This window comes from Falco cherrug, chromosome 6, assembly GCF_023634085.1.
Source record: "Falco cherrug isolate bFalChe1 chromosome 6, bFalChe1.pri, whole genome shotgun sequence".
Taxonomy (NCBI): Eukaryota; Metazoa; Chordata; class Aves; order Falconiformes; family Falconidae; genus Falco; species Falco cherrug.
The window spans coordinates 62156547-62174127 of NC_073702.1; the positions used below are offsets into that span (position 1 = coordinate 62156547).

Below are 17581 nucleotides of genomic sequence, written 5' to 3' on the forward strand. Positions count from 1 at the left end.
GTAATTATAATAAAATTCATGCTTTTTTCCTAACTTCTTCCACTGGTTTGCAAGTGCCTGAGGATATCAGGAAACCTACTGATGTCTTCCAAAATATGAAGATTCAAATCAGTGACCAAACAGGAAAGTATAAAACCCAGGTTTCATTTTTTTTCTGGGATCTTTGCAACTTCACAACTAAAGGGCAGCATAGGTGCAAATCCATAAGGTCTTTTACTAGGAATATAAAGTTTTTGATATAGCTGAGTAAATTCAGAGTAGAAAAAATGTATGTAGAATTTAAAATTCTCAGGAAAATGAAGAAATCATAGTGATTTTCCACTCTTTTTCACCGTAGAATTATTTAATGCAGGTGAAATACATTTCTGAGATCAAAGATTCATTAACTGGCAAAAACGCGTTGCAGTATAGTGAATGTCCTATTAAGAGTCCAATTGAGAAATTCTCAGTGAAGTGAAGACTAGCAGGCAACTCAACTGTGCAGAAATCAGAAAGCACGTTTAAAATTATAACTACTAAACTAGAAAATGTATAATGATAGAGATTGTCATGGAAGTATAATGATAAATGTTGTTTGATTATTGTTATTTCTTGTTCTGCTAGCTGCCAACTGATAAGATACTGTCGACCACAACGCCTTATAATTATTAGCAGCAATATCGTGATTTCATGCTGTTGCAATGCTCTGCTGGCAGGACAGAAAACCAGGGGCTGAGTGGTTGTGAAATTCCTCCTGCTCAGGCCAGGCACAGGTGGTGCCTGACAGTTCCCATGACATGATGATCCAGCATATGTTACCTACAGAGTTCCCTTGGTTGTTGATAGATCAGTATGAAAGAAGTCATCAGTCAGTTGATTACAATGTTGAGCTAATTAGCTTCATAGCTGGATGTATTTGTTATGGACTGTGGATTTCCACATGTGCAGAAAAATATTCACAGACTGTAGAGCACAACCATGAGGCAGCATCTGCTAGCATTGCTCCTCCAAAGCCTTAACTGCTAGCTAAAGCTACCCCTTACACAGCACTGTGGATACTAATTATTTTTTGTGTTAGGTATGCTCCTTTCACAGTGGCAAGGCTTGATGTTTAAAGGAACTGAGGTCAAATTTACAGCGGAATGTAAGGATTCAGGCACTGGCAACCCAGCATTTAAGGACCATTGTACTCAGCTCAATTATCTAAATATTAATACATGAATGCCAATTAAGTTTGAAATGGCAGTGAAGGCCTATATTTAGGCAACTAAACCAAGGCCCATTGTCCCTTCTGATCTTTTGACAAGCTGCCATCTAACATGCAAGCCTCGTGGTAAAGGACTCCATATGCCTGTATTTGTACGTGGGCATGGTGTAATCTGGTACTATTATCAACACATATATTTCCCCTGCCTATTTCTGCCCCAGGCTTGATCCAGGAACCATTTTTATAGCTCACCTATCAGAACAGACATCAGACAAAGGACAGATTTTTTTTGAAGGATCATTACATGCAGCAGCCAGCAACTGGAAGATTTACTCTCAATTTTGAACCCCTACACTGCCTCTTTCCTTACCCAGAAGCTTGTTCTTAACCTCAGGCTACTTCATCATTCTTTTCACGCAGAGAAGTCCAACCACGGTGATGGCCAAGACTGTGCAAAATGAGCATAGGAGCTTCTGTTCCAAATCAACTAAGGAGGCAATTTGACTACTGGACCCTGAAAATTCAACATCTCATACATGAGAGCACAACTGCTAACAAAAGAAAACTAGCGAATCTAGTGAGTAATCCTGAGAATCTTAATGGAGTATCTATTCCATCTTCATGTGAGTATATACTGTCAGAAATCCAGCTGTGGGTATTTTGCAGAACCCTCAGTTTGTTTGCATTCATTGCTGCTAGATTGCCCAAGGACAGAGCTTTACATGAAAAGAGCACTGACTGACATAAAGCTGAGGACTAAGAGTGATTATATTCCCTTAAATGAAAATTGCTGTCTTTTAGTCATTTAAATAAGCCATTTGTTCAAGATAATTCTGTATTACGAAAGAACTCATCTCACTGTGTACCAGCAAGACCTCTGCAGCTCTGAATAAACACTGGACAAGGAAATGGCATATTCTAGTCTGTTATACCTTAAGTCCTCAATGGAGAGATCCCTCCTTTTAAGCATCACTGGCAACGTTACCCTCAATTTTTATACTTGTCCTATTGTTTAGAAAAAGCCTATATGGATATAACCTAAATCTGCCAGCAGTTGAATTTTCTATGTGTGATTATAAACTCATTTATTCCTTTCCTTTCTCCACTTTTACAGGTATACTGCTGTAGACAATGAAAGCCGTCGTTCAAGCCATATGTGAACACAGACATTTGTTTTACAAACTATTAATCTTTGGCAAACCAACAGGCAGCTATCGTAACGTATTGATCCTGCTAGCTGTCCCTTAAATAAATATAATTAGAGCTTCCTGGGTTAGGTTTAAACTGATATTAGCGAGTCAAAAGACCTGTAAATATTAATCTACACTGACCCCTCCCTCCTGCCCACAGGTGCCAGCTTCACACCATTCTCCAGACGTTTCATAATGGGAAGCTGTCCTGGGGAAAGAACTCAGAGGGTGACACACAAGCAAACAAAATGAGACAAGTGTTCTGGAAATGGTGTTTTGCTGCTTCACATGAACAAATCATCTGCTGTTGTAAATCAGTGCAGCTCTACACTGACTGTGGTGAGGCCATACTGGAAGTCACTAGCAAAAGATATACATCATCCTCTTAAAACAAAATCAGTGTCTTCAGGGAAAAAATTGGTACTTAAAGCTACAAATGCCAGACATTGAGATATGCAGCAACACTGGTTATGGTACCAACAAAAATTGGTGTGCTACAAATACCTTCCAAAGGGAAGTTAAAGTAAGACCTTCACTAAGTCTCCGAAGTTATGTTATTGTACCTGGTTAAGCCTTTTCCAGAATACACAGAGTGGTAGTACGCACTGCTTTCTTTAATGCCAATTCCATAATAGTGATACCTGTAGAAAAAGAAAAAAAAGAGGAGAGTGTCAAGTAAAGCAAACTGTCAAATTAATTTTCAATGCTTTCTGAAAACTTTTCTTAACAGTGTCTGTCAATTCCTTTCACTGACACGGAACAAAATCTGGTCTCATAGAAAACAGTATTGCCATGATTTAATGCAAAATTCAAGGATAGGATCTCCTTTAAATTTAAAATACTTTCTCTCTTACAAGAATGTAGCTGGAACAGCACATGTCCTAGAAAACATGTTACACCTCTTTTCCCTAATGTGCATCCTCTTTCATTTTACTTCATTTGTTGAATGGGTCCTAGGTTTGATCTACCAGGTTTATTTTATCAGGCTTACGTATTTAGACAATCCCACAGAGCACTTCTCAGCTGAAAGTAACTTGTCACTGTAGCCTATATAAGGTAGTGTTCAGCCTCTTATGACTAAAAATGCTACCACTTCATTCATTCATTCTTCTCTCAGGCTGTAGGCTGACCAATTCTGAATTATCTAGCCACGTAAGCAGTTGTCATCCACATTTGTCTCCCTTGCTGCTGTCCTGGAGATTATTGCTCCCAAATAGAGCTGGAAGAAGGAAACACGTGCCTACAGTTCAGGCTTTGCAGTGCTGAGCCCAGTAACTTAATCAAAGACACTAAAGAAGGTGGGCTGGTGCTAAGAAAACTGGCTATGCAGTAGAAAACTGCTTTCCACTGATTTTGCTACAAAAGAAGTGACCTTCAAGACAAGGGCAGGAGAGCAAGCTGGGGGCAGCCCTTTCTTTACCCGTCATAGCAAAGTTTGCTTGAGTTCATCTATCAAAGGTGATAGGCCTTGTCTAATAAACTCCACTCAACAGATTTAAAAACTGATGTGTGTTAAACCAGATTTGTCTAAGGATGTTATGTACAGTATACTCAGGTTTATTCGGTTTTTACTAAAATTAGCTTGAAAATACCCTGGCAGCTGGTTTAACTGAACTGGTTCAAAGTAACACTTGCAGTTCAAGTACACTGCAAGTAAACCAAGACTAACAGAGAGGCAACACTTCACAGTGCATTGCACTGATTTCTCTGACACTTCTCAGCAGTTTGAAGAAACACAGTCTTAAGACACACACACAGCAAACAGTTTATAGAACACATAAACAAAAGGTTTCAGCTCATCTCTGCTGTTCCTGGTGATGCCCATTAAAAAAACCCCACAATCTTACTGTTTGGTTTTGTATGGGATAGTCACGGAGAAGAACAAAAACCTCAAATGCTTTATATTTACAGACCTGACTAAAGGCATTAGATACAAATGATATTTAAGAAAATGTTCATTAGGGTGATATATTTGCTTAGCCTAGGTAGCTTTGAAAAATCTCAGCTGAAATAGTCATTCTGTTTCTGGACAGTCTGTTGCATGCATTCGGGATTATACAGCCAAGAAACGTGACAGAACGTGTCTGCTGTTAAAACATCATAGCTTTTACTGCTTGCCTGAAACTAAGTCTACATAATGCCACTAGACCGCAGTGGTACCTGGCAACCCACAGGAAGGCCAAAAGTTTCTCCGTTAGTTTTCTTGCCCTGTAAGTGTATTTTTCTGAGGGATGGTGATGTGGTGAACTGACCATTTTTAAATAGCTGTTAATACTCAGAAGCTCAGACATAGGACCATCTACTCATAACAGTTCCCTTTTTATCCATTAAAGTCAGCATTGGCTGATCAAAGCAAAGTGACACACGACACCTCAGGGTGGTTTAGGATGCCAATGAGATCTTTCATTAAATGTCGTAACATTAGACTGTTGTCCTTCAGTTCACATACAGTATTGTGTCACTTATGTTGTGAGCTACAGTCCTGAAAGTTTTCAGTGGCTACTTTTGGCTTAGGAGTATTAAACAGATAGACATGGTCCAAAGACCTAGATCTGGAAATTCCTAATATTTGACACATTTCTGACACAAATGCTAAAGGCATTAACATTTTTCTTCTTTCATGAGAATGAAGTAATTTAAAATATGACACAAGAGGTATTGAAAATATACGTGTATGGATTCTTTGAAGTAACAGCATTTACTTAGTCTGGACATTGCAAAGGTTGTGCATTGAACAGCACGAAAAACAAAATAGAGCTCTGACTGCTTCTTTTATAATGTTATCTGCACATTTGTTATCAGCCATGTAAGCAAGCAGTTGCCTCTATCTCATTCCAACACCCTAATTCTCCCAGTTTCAATCACATGCCATTTTTTTAAATTCCGAAAATAAAAACTTCACACTTTCACCACAGATTTGGAATTCCCTCCTGCTGAAGTTGGAGCGGGCCAGAGGCAAGGAAAAGCATTACTTCTTTACAAAATTAGCATTCAATATCCAGGTTATTCAACATCTAATTCAATATCAACATACTTGGGCTAGAAACAGGAACTGTTGTATGATTTGGATTGTCAGGTTCTAGTGGTAGGCAATATACTTGTTCTTTCTCTGGAACGCCCCAAGATACCAGAATTTACCATTGTGACATTTTGTTATGTAGAGAACAGATAGTTTCAGTACCTATTCTGTGTGTATTAAAGGCATAGCAGTTATCATTCTGCTTTCCTTCAACAATTTGCGTAGTTGAATTTTTAGCACTAAAAGATACAGCTTTCCAGTCATGACACAAAAGCAATTAAAAAAATTCTAATCTGCAATTTTCAAGCTCTCTCTGGCATACTTCATAGAGTAATAAGGTATGAAGATTTTTATTCTCTCACAGCCAAAGTCATTAGCTGAACAGCTTATTTTAGGCTCCCTGTTGAGAGCAGTATACCCATCCCAGACACACTGATAACATCTTTAACCTACAATTTCAAGTCCTTCTTTCTGTCTCTATATGCATATCTGTATGTGTATGTGCATTATATATGTACTTTACTATTTATATTTCTATTTTATAATTAACAAAATTAAACCAGCAATCATAAGGAACTTATTCTCAATTTCTGTAACAAACCTTTTAAAAAACAAGCTGAACTGCTTTCCTTTTTTAAATTCAGTGGGTTTTTTGCAACATATGTTCCTATGCAACTAGTAGCCCTGATTTTAGCATACACTGACACAAATGATAGCTGATAAGGAAATGATAGGCTTAAGCTGTTCAGGGACTCGCAATAAGTTGTTATCACAGGGCCAGCTGCCATATCAGTTTTATTAACCCACTAAATCACTCCTAATAAATAAGATAATAGTTTTCAGACATGATGGATAAAAGTTAAGATTCATCATTGATCAAAGTCTACAAAGAAATTAAAATGTAACTTGAGCTCAAACAGTCTTCTATGTGTATGGACTGAGCAGTATGTACATTTTCCTGAATAGCTGCTCCAGGTAATTCATGTACTGAGAAGGTTGCAACTGAATTCTAGCAGTGAGCATAGTATGTTCGACATTACCTATGCAAAGAGGACCTGCTGCACAGACAACTGTTGCTTGTGAAATACTAATCTAAGAGAGCAGTTTGCAGTATTTGTTGTGCTGCATCTTCTTTCACTCAGCAGGAATACAGAGAACTTCCCCTGCATTCAGCAATCTGCAGTGATTAGCATGGGCACGGGAGATGAATGAACTTTGTTAACAAAACCATGTCCAATGTATTCTACCTTCTTGGCCAAATATTTAAATGAGTGTTTTAGTACTGACACTTTTGTACAAATGCGTTGTTGAATAGAAACACAGAGAGAGAGAGATTCTGACTCAAAGTTCTAGGATTTATCAGACCCATTTTTAAGTGTCTCCTCTGCCTAGAAATGGAGATGACAAATGCTGCTTGGAATCAGACAAGGAACTAACATTTGTATATCTCACATGTTAGAACAGCACCTGTATCCCACACCTTAGAGCAGGAGTGCTTTCTCGAATCTAATTCATGATCATGAGAATGCTAGAAAGAGCTTGGCCTTGTCTCAGTGGGGGAGAAAAATAATTTCTTGAAGTGATCCTGAAGGTGATGGAAAAGGGAACTGGTTTTCTTTGCTTTCTTCTGACCACAGCCAGGCTTTATTGACAGATACTGTGTATGTCTGCAATGTCCAGTAAGGCACTTTATTCCTGAGGAGTTAGCTTTTCTTTGCAATGTAAGAACAACGGTACCATTGGAGAGGAATTTTCTTTTTCATTTCACATTTTTGCAGCATCTGGCTCAGAGGAGTCCTGGACAATGGTCAGAGCTCCTAGGCAATGCTAGCATATGAAACGTCACTGTCAGGAATAGTTAGTACTATTACTGCTCCTACTAACACTATCTCAAAATAATGATAGCAACAACAGAAATAAAACAATTTCACTACACTGCCATTCTTAAAAAAATAGGATTTAATTGCTAGTATGAAGTGTTTCTTGCCAGTCCCAGTAACCCAGCTTTGTTCCACATTTAGAGTCCATGCTGACATAAAAGCAGAGGGTAACTAGTAATTTACCGAAATTGATGAACAGTCCCTTAATTTGCTTATTAATTTAATGGAAATAATTCTTTAAGTTATACTGTGTGACTGCTACCTGGTGAAAGCAGAAATTAATTCGCCCCGCAGTGAATCTATGGTTCTGAGGTCAATATGGTCCACAACGTCAGAGATAGATAAACAGATAATCAGAGCTCATTATTTATACTGCCATTTCTCTATGACTACTCGCTGCTGTATTCAGTCTCTGAACTGGAATTATTGTCACCTGTGCCTTTTGTGAGGCCCTTTTTTGCACAGCAAGATCAATGTAAATGTATCTTAGTGGAAACGAGAACTGCAGAGGAAAAGTCTGAGAAAAACGCTGATGAAAAAAAATGAGGAGAAACAAATGCCAGATGTTCAAACAAAACCTGCTGATGCCTCATCCCTTTGAGGAAATTGTTCAAGAACAGTTAATCCATATGAAAATATGGCACATAATACCACCAAGGTCAGTAGGGATATGGGATCTGCTGAAGAAATGTTGGGCATGAGGTATTTCTGTGCTAATACTATTAAATGTCTTAGTGAAAAGGGGAATATGTGACACGTCACAACACAATTAATTTTGCAGCTAGATTCCCATGTCAAAAACCAGATTTGATACATACCCCTTTATTCAATAGAGGTTGACTTACTGTGCTTTAAATTATACAGACACATGATATGTTTTGGAACTTTGGATCCTGAGCGGATCTTGTTTATCAATTCATTAGGTATGTCACAACAAAAATGTAATGATCATTGGGGAGACTTTTCCCTTTGTATTATCTCATTCATTGTAACTTGAAAGTGGTTCTCCAAATACGTTGGATCATGAACCTGACTAAAACTTAACCACGGCACTGATGAATTAGTAGATTGTCAAATATTCCTGTGCAGATTATGAATGCCAGATCTCCTAAAATATTAAACAAACACCAGCAGCAAACATCCATCTGCAGAGCTAAGTCTACATCAGCTCATGCCCATAACCATAGCTGAACTTCACCACAGCAAACAATACATGAGATCCCTCTTTTTCCCTATAAATAAGCTTTCTAATAGGAGCTCTCCTCAAAACCCCTCTATTCAGCATCTATAGGTCATCTACAAAAAGAGAAATGAACTTCAGTTCCAGTTTTTCTCAATACGATGCAGAATGCGTACTCTCTCCTGAAAACAATCCATGGGTTATGAATTTGTAAGACTGACAGAAACTATGCAAGAAAAGTCCTCTGTTAAGAAAGGAAAAATATTCTATGCAGGCTTTATTTCCTTTGGATTGTATTTTTATCAATTATTATTTAAAATAAATAATTGAGACATACTCAAGAAATAGAATGTCTTCGCAAAAATTTGGAATTGAGATTCTTCCTCACCTTTGCTTATACTGCAACAAACCCTAAAATTCATAAATGACATCTACTATGCTTCAGCAAAACTAAGGTGGAATCGACTGGCTATTTCTTATATTTCTAAGGCAGGAAGAAAACCAAGCATAACAACATGAATCAACCCCCAAAAATTATAAAAGTAAACAATGCATCTTTCAGACATTCCTAGTATATTGCAAAGCACTTAGGAAAACCAGTGTCTTGCAGGTTTTTTCCTTTTCAGTCTCCTTTTGTTTTGAGTTTTACTTCTAAATTACTGAAAGACAAGAGTAACTTTGTCTTTCAAGACTAAGTCATTCAAAATAAAAAGTTTTCTCAAACAAACAGAATGTTTGAGCTTCTTCCATTACTACCAGTATTCTGTTTTCTTATTCATTAGCAAAATGTTTCCTTGCTGGTTTTCTGGATTTTAGTTTTGTTTCAGTAAGCCATCAACTCTTTGTGCTTTGTTCTGCAAGTCAAGATTATTTTCACTAATCTTATCTAGTAAGTACAGAAACACATGTGTAATTTAAGCATGAGAAAAATCCTAGGGCTACTCACATATTTAAAAGCATGCATAACCTAAAATATAGTCATTAATAATAAATGTTTAATTTCTGGGTATACACAAAAAAATGGACACAATACCTATGCTAATTTGTTCCTCACAGCAATGTCTTATTTTTAGGAAAAACTATTTTGAAATCAATAGAAATATACAGATAAGGATCTGGTCTAAATGTGATTTGAGATTGAAAACCATTAAGTTTTTGGAAAGTTACTTTAAAAGAACAAAATTATTTAATTAGTCCTATTTTATGTTGAATGGTATGGGCACAATATTTAGGTTTAAATATTTTTTTAAGCCAGATATAGATAAACACTGAAGTAACAGTTGAAAGTGCAACACTCAGAAAAGCTCAGAGCCAGTCTTGGTTTCAGGCAATACAGAGAACTGTTGTATTTGTGACCCTCAAAACAAGGATAGAAGTTTCCTAGAATTGCCTAACTCATAGCTTGACACTAGTAATATCCTAAAGCATTATTTTAGCTTCTCTACATTCCTTACATCAATACACAACACGGTTTTTCATTTCCTTAAGAAGTAGCATTCCCCTATTAAAAACCAAAATAGACTGGGGACAATTTATCAGTCCTTCCTCAGCAGTCTTGCTATCAGGACATAGAAGGGAGGGTGAATGGAAGCGAATATGTTGTTACATTGTTCACCATAGTTTTACACTAACTTTATCATGGTCAAAAGCATAATGCTAGAACCAGAACTAATAAAGATTTCATCACAGGTGATATATAATTATCTGTGATTTATACCTACAGCCTAATATTGCACAGATCAAATATACAAATTAATTGGATACATTATTAATGAAATGACTGCACTATAGTTTGTGTACATTTCAGAGTTTTTATAAATTATCCACAGCAAAGAGCAGATGTATACCTTCTTCTTAATTTAATACAATTCTTTTTTCTAGTGTCTTTAAAATAATCCATATTGTTATGTAGAGAACACAATGAAAGTTGTTAGGTTTGCAAAAGGCAAATAAAAACATTGCACGTTATTTATAGAAAGACAAGCAGCTGTAAAAAAGATATATGTATTATATGATGGTTTTCATATATAACATTCTGACATACATTTTCAATAACTGCATGGCTCTAAATATAACAAGTTTTAGAAGCTTATTCAGTTTAATTTTAGAAATTGTGCCTGCAGTAATATTTTCATACTCAAACTCTATCAGTTTCATCATGTCCATGGAAGTTACCACTTGCAGTTTGTCATCTGAACAACCCCCCTGCCAATTAGTATATATTATGGAGACATGGAAATACATGTCATTTCTAGAACGTATTCTATACATGGATACACAGACAGTTGCGCCTTACTTTGAATGGCCCCTTGTTCCAAGCCGCCTTGTGGTAAGGAGAGGGAATTTCTGGCGAATGGTCTAAAAGATAAAATAACTATTAACTTCTAACACTGGTACGCTTTCTTAGCAATCCGTTCGTAGGAAAATGGTAGTGTAAATATATGGTCTAATGTAGTCCATGGATAAATATTTGTGATACTTATGTCACAACATAAACAATTAAGCATGGTTTACACTGCAGGGGTCCTTCCACCACCATCCACCTTGCTTTGTATCTCCACTATTCCCATTCATAAACTCCTTCCCACCCTTCCCCACCTGTTCCTCCTTTCTGTTTTCACTTCTACAATTTAAAATCTAGTTTTCTTCACCAGGATCCTGTTACATTCCCTAAAGTACAACTGTATCTGTTTCTTCAGCAATCTAAACTGAACCAGGGAAAGCAGTGCCCTCTAGCTATTCTTTTTTCAAAGTCAAACAACTGAAAATAAATTCATTTTTTATTTGAAAAGTGTGATCTGAAGGTTAAAGCAAGCAAATATTTACCTCACAGGTGCTTCTGTGTCCTCCGCTATCAAAGAGCAGGACAGTCTTAAACTTATTTATGCTTACTGAAACCCTGTGAAAGTTTCTGTTAGCTCTATGCTGCACATAAGGAATTCACGTTATGTCATTTAATCTAAGTCAAGCAAAACATTCTGTCACTGGAGTCCTGAGATGAGATTAGTGCCCTAAAAACATCCTACTCTTCCTGTAAAAAATTACGCTTACGGCAAAAGGTTTATTAAGTAAAATAATAATTCAGTAATAGGGACAGCTCTTAGATACATCTAATAGACAGATCACTGTCAAAACAATGTATAAATGGAAAGCTATTGTCTTCCTCATTTATACTGAAACTGCGTAATGAAAATTGGATATATACTTCCTCAGCATATCCAATTCAAGAGGAAAAAATTAGTAAGTGAACGTTTTATGAACCAGATTTTAAATCCATTATTATTATTTAATTAATGCATTTTGCAATGTATGAACAATGACTAGATCAACAGTGTTTAAAAAAAAGATGATCCTTGAAGCATTTTTGGTTTCCTGTTTCACTAACTACTCAGGATTTAATTCGGAGAGTTCACATCTCCCTTTCATTAAATGATTTCAGGATTAATTGTAGGGAAGGGAAGAAAAGAGGATGAATCAACAATTCTTCATTCAGGAGCTCTTTGTGTTATTAATTTTTACTCCCTTTCTTGTATTGCTCCTTGTGTCACATCTCACTTTACACTGCCTTTAGTATAATTAAAAGTGTCTTGCATGTCAGATCTGGTTTTGTGGAAAGAACCCTATTAATGTCACCATCAAAAAGGAAAAGAAAAAAAGCTCTCAGAGAGAATGCCTTTTTTTGTATGAAATAACAATAAATCAAAGGGAATTTCAGTTTCATTTTCCTAAAGCTGATGTCATGACATCCCTTCATATGAAACAGTGTAGTTAGTCTGATTCCATGTACATTAGCAGTAGAAAACGTGAATTTGAGAGGAATTTTGACACAGGTGTTCTAAATTGTGATTCTATCAAGGAATTAATCTAGCAAATTATGAAGGCATTTATTCTTTACCTTCCCAAAAGTTGCAGCACAGGCAGGTTCCAGTTTCTCTTTTCTGCAGAAGTCTAAATAATGTGCATAAAGGATGCATCTTGGTAAACAAACTCCCTCACAGACAATATAGTTTTCTTCCAGCCTGGATAGAGAAAGAAACTGACAGAGTAAGAAGCAATATGCCATGTCTCCCGATTTTATTTTCCCCCTGGGGTTTGGTACTGCCCTCTTTTTTTTTTTTTAATTTTACCAAAGAATTTCACAAGAACACACAGATGGGTTTCTTCTGAACAACACTTGGTGCTTAGGTTAGTTGCAGAATACAGAAAACCTGGGACCAAGTCCCTTTTCTTAATGAGTCTTTTTCAATGTCTGGACTTTTAGGCTTTATACAAATAATTAAATTATCAACACCTAAGAGCCAGCTTTGCTCTGAAAATAAGAGCACTAACTAGACTATGTAAGACTTGGGTCTAAGACTGTCCTTTGAAGAGAATAGGGGCTTGAACTTGTATTTTTGTTCCCACTGTGTCTTTAACACCTGGGCTAATGCCACTTTTCTTCCTAGTTTTGCTTTTTTATTTTCACACTGGACCTGAACCTGTTTCTTGACCAAACCACACTGAAAAGCAAAGAACTGGCTTTTTCTGAAGGATGTGCATTTTTATGTAGCTTCCCAATCAGTTTACAGAATACAACTGTTTAGTGACGGTCATTAAAGTAAAATAATAAAAACTGAAGCAAAAAATGGCTGCCTTTACTTGAACTGAACTCTTGGCAACAGCTGGGTATCCACTGTTGTCCTGTTTCTTTTCTTTATCAGTTTACACTATTTGCTACTCCTGGGATGATATGCAATAAATTTATTTCTTAAATTACATACATCTGTAGGAAAATACCATGTAGTAAACACTGCATACTGAATAATTTTGCATTGACTCACCAGACTCAAATCCTTACAATTTATACTCAGAAGTCAGATGTAAACTAGACTAAGAAACTGGGCAATATAGATTGCTCTCGTTTTTCAGTTAGATGGAAAAGTCTAGATTTACAGTCTGCATTTGGTAACTAAATTCCCATTTAATACAGCTGCATTCCCCCCTAACTTCAACTAATATCTGCAGAATTTGACTTCTTATTTGGTTAATTCTTGCCCAGATAAATGAAGTAAAGTTAGGGCTTCCATGGACAGTAGAATACAATGCAAAAAAAATATAAGACAGTGAAAATCTAACAGTCATAGCCTTAACGGATAACTAAAACATCCATTCACAAACGTGATGCTTAAGTAATGTTTCACTTGTACATTTTTTCAATACATTTCATCGACAGCCATGTACTGTGAGAATACTGTGACAGCCTGTGACTGTGACAGAGATTTCGGTTAACAGGTAAACCTCTGCTAATTTAAAAAATTCAGAAATCTGGAAGCAGACGTCGTTATTTGTAGGCGAAGCTTTACGGAAAAAAAAAACCACCAACTAACAGAACACCCCAAAACCTCACAAACGACAAATGTTTCTAGAAGAATGGGAGAGATAACCGTCCTCGCCGGCTCGCTCCGCTGGGGCCCGGCGGACACCCCGCCCCGGAGCCGTCGGTGGCCGCGCAGGGCAGCGGGGCTGCCGGCCGGAGCCCTACCATTGCAGGGTAAGCTGCGTCTGCTTCTTCTTGTCCTTCATCATCTGCGTGACGCTCTTCTTCGTAGACGGGCTCCGGTCCGCGGGTTTTAGTGCGCCGTCGCGGGTATCTGCATCTTCTTCCGAGGAGAGGCCTTCGATGTTAAAGTGTGTTTCTGAGCGGGGGGGGGGGGGGGGGGGGGACGGGACAAGAAGAAAAACCCGAGGGCATCGTTACGGCCAGGCAGCACGCCGCCTCCCCCCGACGCGGCCGCGCAGGCACCCGTTTAACCGGCCGCCGGGTCCGCCGCTGCCTGAGGGCCGGGCCCCGCCGCCCCGCGGCCGGGCAGCCGCACCCGCCTCCCCTCGAGTCCCCGCCGGACCCAGAGCAGCAACGGCGCTTCTGGCGCCAGCCGCGCCTCGCCCCGCCTGCCCGCACCTGCCCCGCCGCGGGCTGGACGGGAGCGCTGCCGGCACCCCGTCCCTTACCGGACTTGATGCCGGCGGGCAGCGCCGGCTCCGGGTGCCCTCTCTCGGCGCCCGCCGCGGCACACAGCTCCTCCTCGGCGTAGGGCAGCAAGCCGCGCCCCACCAGGTCCGCGTAGCAATCCTCCTGCGCGGCGGGGGACGCTGCCTGCGCGGCCGGGAGGCGCAGGAAGGCGCCCTCCGGCTCGGGTCCCTTGGCCATTCTCCTCACCGGCACCTGCTCTGCCCCGCCGCGGCGCGGGCGGCGCCCATGGGCGGCGGGAGGGGACGGCGCAGGACGGGGCGGCGCGGCGGCCTCAGTGCGCGGGGGACGTCGGCTGAGGCATGGGCCGCGCCCGCCGTTTCTGCGGGGCTCCGTCACCTGCGAAGCGCGGACGCCGGCAGCGTGAAGGGGAGGGAGGAGAGGCGATGCGGGGGCGGCGGCGGCGGGGGACAGGTGTGCCCTACGGCGCCGTCCAGGGACACTGCATGGCTCCCGTGCGGGCTGAGGCGGCCGAGCCCGCGGGGGCCTCTCCCTCCCTCCCGGCAGCTCCCCCGCGCCTGCGGAGGGGGCTCTGCCGTGGACGGGGTCCCGGAGGTCGCTGTCGGGCGGCAGCGGGGAGGTGTCCCCGTCCCTGCCTCCCGCCCGCCGCCGCGCTCGGGCGGGCCGGGCGGGGCGGGGCGGAGGCGCGGGCGGGGCGGGGCACCCGATGACGAGCTGCTGCCCGCGGCGCCCCGCGCCCGCCTGAGGCGGTAGCCCCGGGCCCGTCGCGGCCGAGGCGGGGGGCGGCCGCGGGGTTCCCCTCATGGCCGCCGGCTGAGGGCGAGGGGCGGCCCACGCCTCGCAGCGGCCTCTCGACAGCCACAAGACCCCGCGGGGGAGCCGGCCGGGCTGGCAGGCCGCGGGACCCTCCCGGGCACCGGCGGTTGCTGTCAGTATTTCGTTATTTCCTCGTGTAATCTCGTGGGTGTTGGAACAAAACATCTAGATTTTGTACAAATAGGTCACACAGAGGAACAAAACATCTAGATTTTGCACAGATAAGTCACGCAGATCTGGCAGGCGTGTCTTTGCTCCGTTCCAGCACGCTGACTGAGATAGATGACGGGGGGTGATCACAGAACCGTGGTCTCTGCTTTTTCCAGAGAGCAAAGTGCTCAGGAGGATGGAAAATGAGCCTGATCACTGCAACAGCCACTGTTTAAATACATCCCCGTTAAAGCAAAATCTTGCACGTCTCCTCCCAGGTAAAGGCTGGGAAATTGTAGTATGGCTTGTGGTGGCAAGCAGCCCTGAAATGCTGTATCAGATGAATGTTAGTCATTCATCTAGCCACCAAGTAGCGTTGGGCTGTCACAGGCACAAAGCTTGTGAAGAGCTGTTCTTCCTTCTACTCTTCCAATCGCCGTTGCACCTCAAGTCATTGATCCCACCAGCAGTACAAAGCAGCAGAATGTTACCACCTTGACTCGTGCACAGATGCATTACCAGACCAGCTATTGCATCTATATCTAACAAAATGCCAGGTGTGCCCATATCTGCCAAAAGGCCCAAAACCACGTCATAAGTATGAATGACAGACTTCAGAAATGCGGCAGACCTGTGAGAGAGGCCCAGAGTCAAAAATGGCATTTAGCCTGAACTTCTTGCTGCTTCTACTTGCACCTTTTCCTTTTCCCTTAACTGTGTAAAATATATTTCCTTCCTTACTGGTTACTCTATTCAATTCCTTACTGGTTACTCTATTCAAACATTCATTCACTGTTCCCATGTCCCCTTCATACATCATGTGTGATACTATACATGATGTTGTCCATATGCCTGTGTCTATACATGACTTTGTCAGTGCATCAGTTCTTAGTACAACTTGCTGAGATAGTTCAGCTTCTGGTTTCAATGGCTTTGTTTTGAGGTTATGGTAAAATTGCGTTTGACCCTCTGACTTCTCTGTGACTTTTGGCTGATCCCAGTATTTCAGAATTTGGCCCACAAGGATCAGTACTTCTACAGTACAAGCAAACCTCCCAGCTACTAACTGTTGTGTTGAATCTTTCGTGAGCAAAACTATGTGCCATTGTCTTTTTGGTAATATGGAGCTGAATGGAGTTATAAATGTTCGTATCCTCAGTGATGCTTCTGAATTCTAGCCATCACCAACAAAGGGATTAACAGAGTGAGGAGTCTGGTCCAGGGACCAGTTAGTTTCCACCTTGGGGCAACGACCATTTGTAGTGCCTTCCTGTCCCTTCTGAGGGCCAGGCACTGATTTAATTAGCTTTACCTAAAACTGATGATGTTTTTAGGAGTTTTTTTCAGTAAACAGAAGTTCTCCTTGGACCTAGTAGCCTTTCCTGGCTCATACAAACTGTCCCCTACTTGCTCTTTCAAAGCCAGTGAAAGATTGTTGTGCAGTGTTACGAGCTTTGTATAAAACTTAGCTTATGTTTGCAGTAGTAAAGAAAGAAGAGTGTATAGGCCAGTGCTCTTAAGTAAACACATATTTAAAGCATGCATGAGAATCATGTGTCATGGTACAGGTACATCATCCAGTGCCAATACGTGAGCAAACATAGGTACTCTATAATTAATAGAAATAAGGGATTTTTTAAATAAGTAGCATACAATAAATTAAATATTAAAAAATTTCCTTTGACAGGGGACTGACAGTGCTCTTTAATAAATTCAAATTGTTTTAAAAGGGTTCTATATGAAATCATTGGCAATTAAAGTAATTTATAGGACAGAAAGATAAATTCTGGCAAGCAAAAGGAAATTGTGGTATCACTCATGCAGCAATAAAACAGCCAAATCCTTTTGCTTCATAGAAAATATTTTTCTATAGTCAGAGGTTGGTGCTGTGTCTGTTTCAAAGTCACAGGGACTGCTACTCAGCTGAGCCAGCCTATGACTCTTGTCATTATGGGCCTGTCCCTCCTATCGATACTAGTGTTGTAGGTGTGCTTGGCCATGTGGACAGACTTCAAGTTCAGTATCTTATTCCTGGTGATGTTCTTGAAACTTTTGCTTATTCAGTTTCATTTTCACAGTCATAAACTATAGTGCTGAAGGACTTAATGGACTGATAGAGATCATCTTGTCCACCCCACCGCATCCAGTGGAAACAAGGCAGGATTACAGAGAGGTATCATTATACCTGTGTG

At 40.7% G+C, this 17581-nt stretch overlaps 1 protein-coding gene across 1 annotated transcript in view; it reads right to left on the bottom strand.

Moving 5' to 3' along the window:
- RFX6 (regulatory factor X6) overlaps window positions 1-14642 on the bottom strand; it is a 36204-nt gene extending 21562 nt beyond the window's left edge. The window contains exons 1-5 of the mRNA XM_055714320.1: window positions 14444-14642; window positions 13977-14130; window positions 12351-12474; window positions 10752-10813; window positions 2940-3017 (exon numbers count right to left, since the gene is read on the bottom strand). Coding sequence (XP_055570295.1) covers window positions 2940-3017; window positions 10752-10813; window positions 12351-12474; window positions 13977-14130; window positions 14444-14642 — 617 coding nt within the window. The remainder of the gene's footprint in view (window positions 1-2939; window positions 3018-10751; window positions 10814-12350; window positions 12475-13976; window positions 14131-14443) is intronic.
- Between the last annotated feature and the right edge of the window lie 2939 nt (window positions 14643-17581).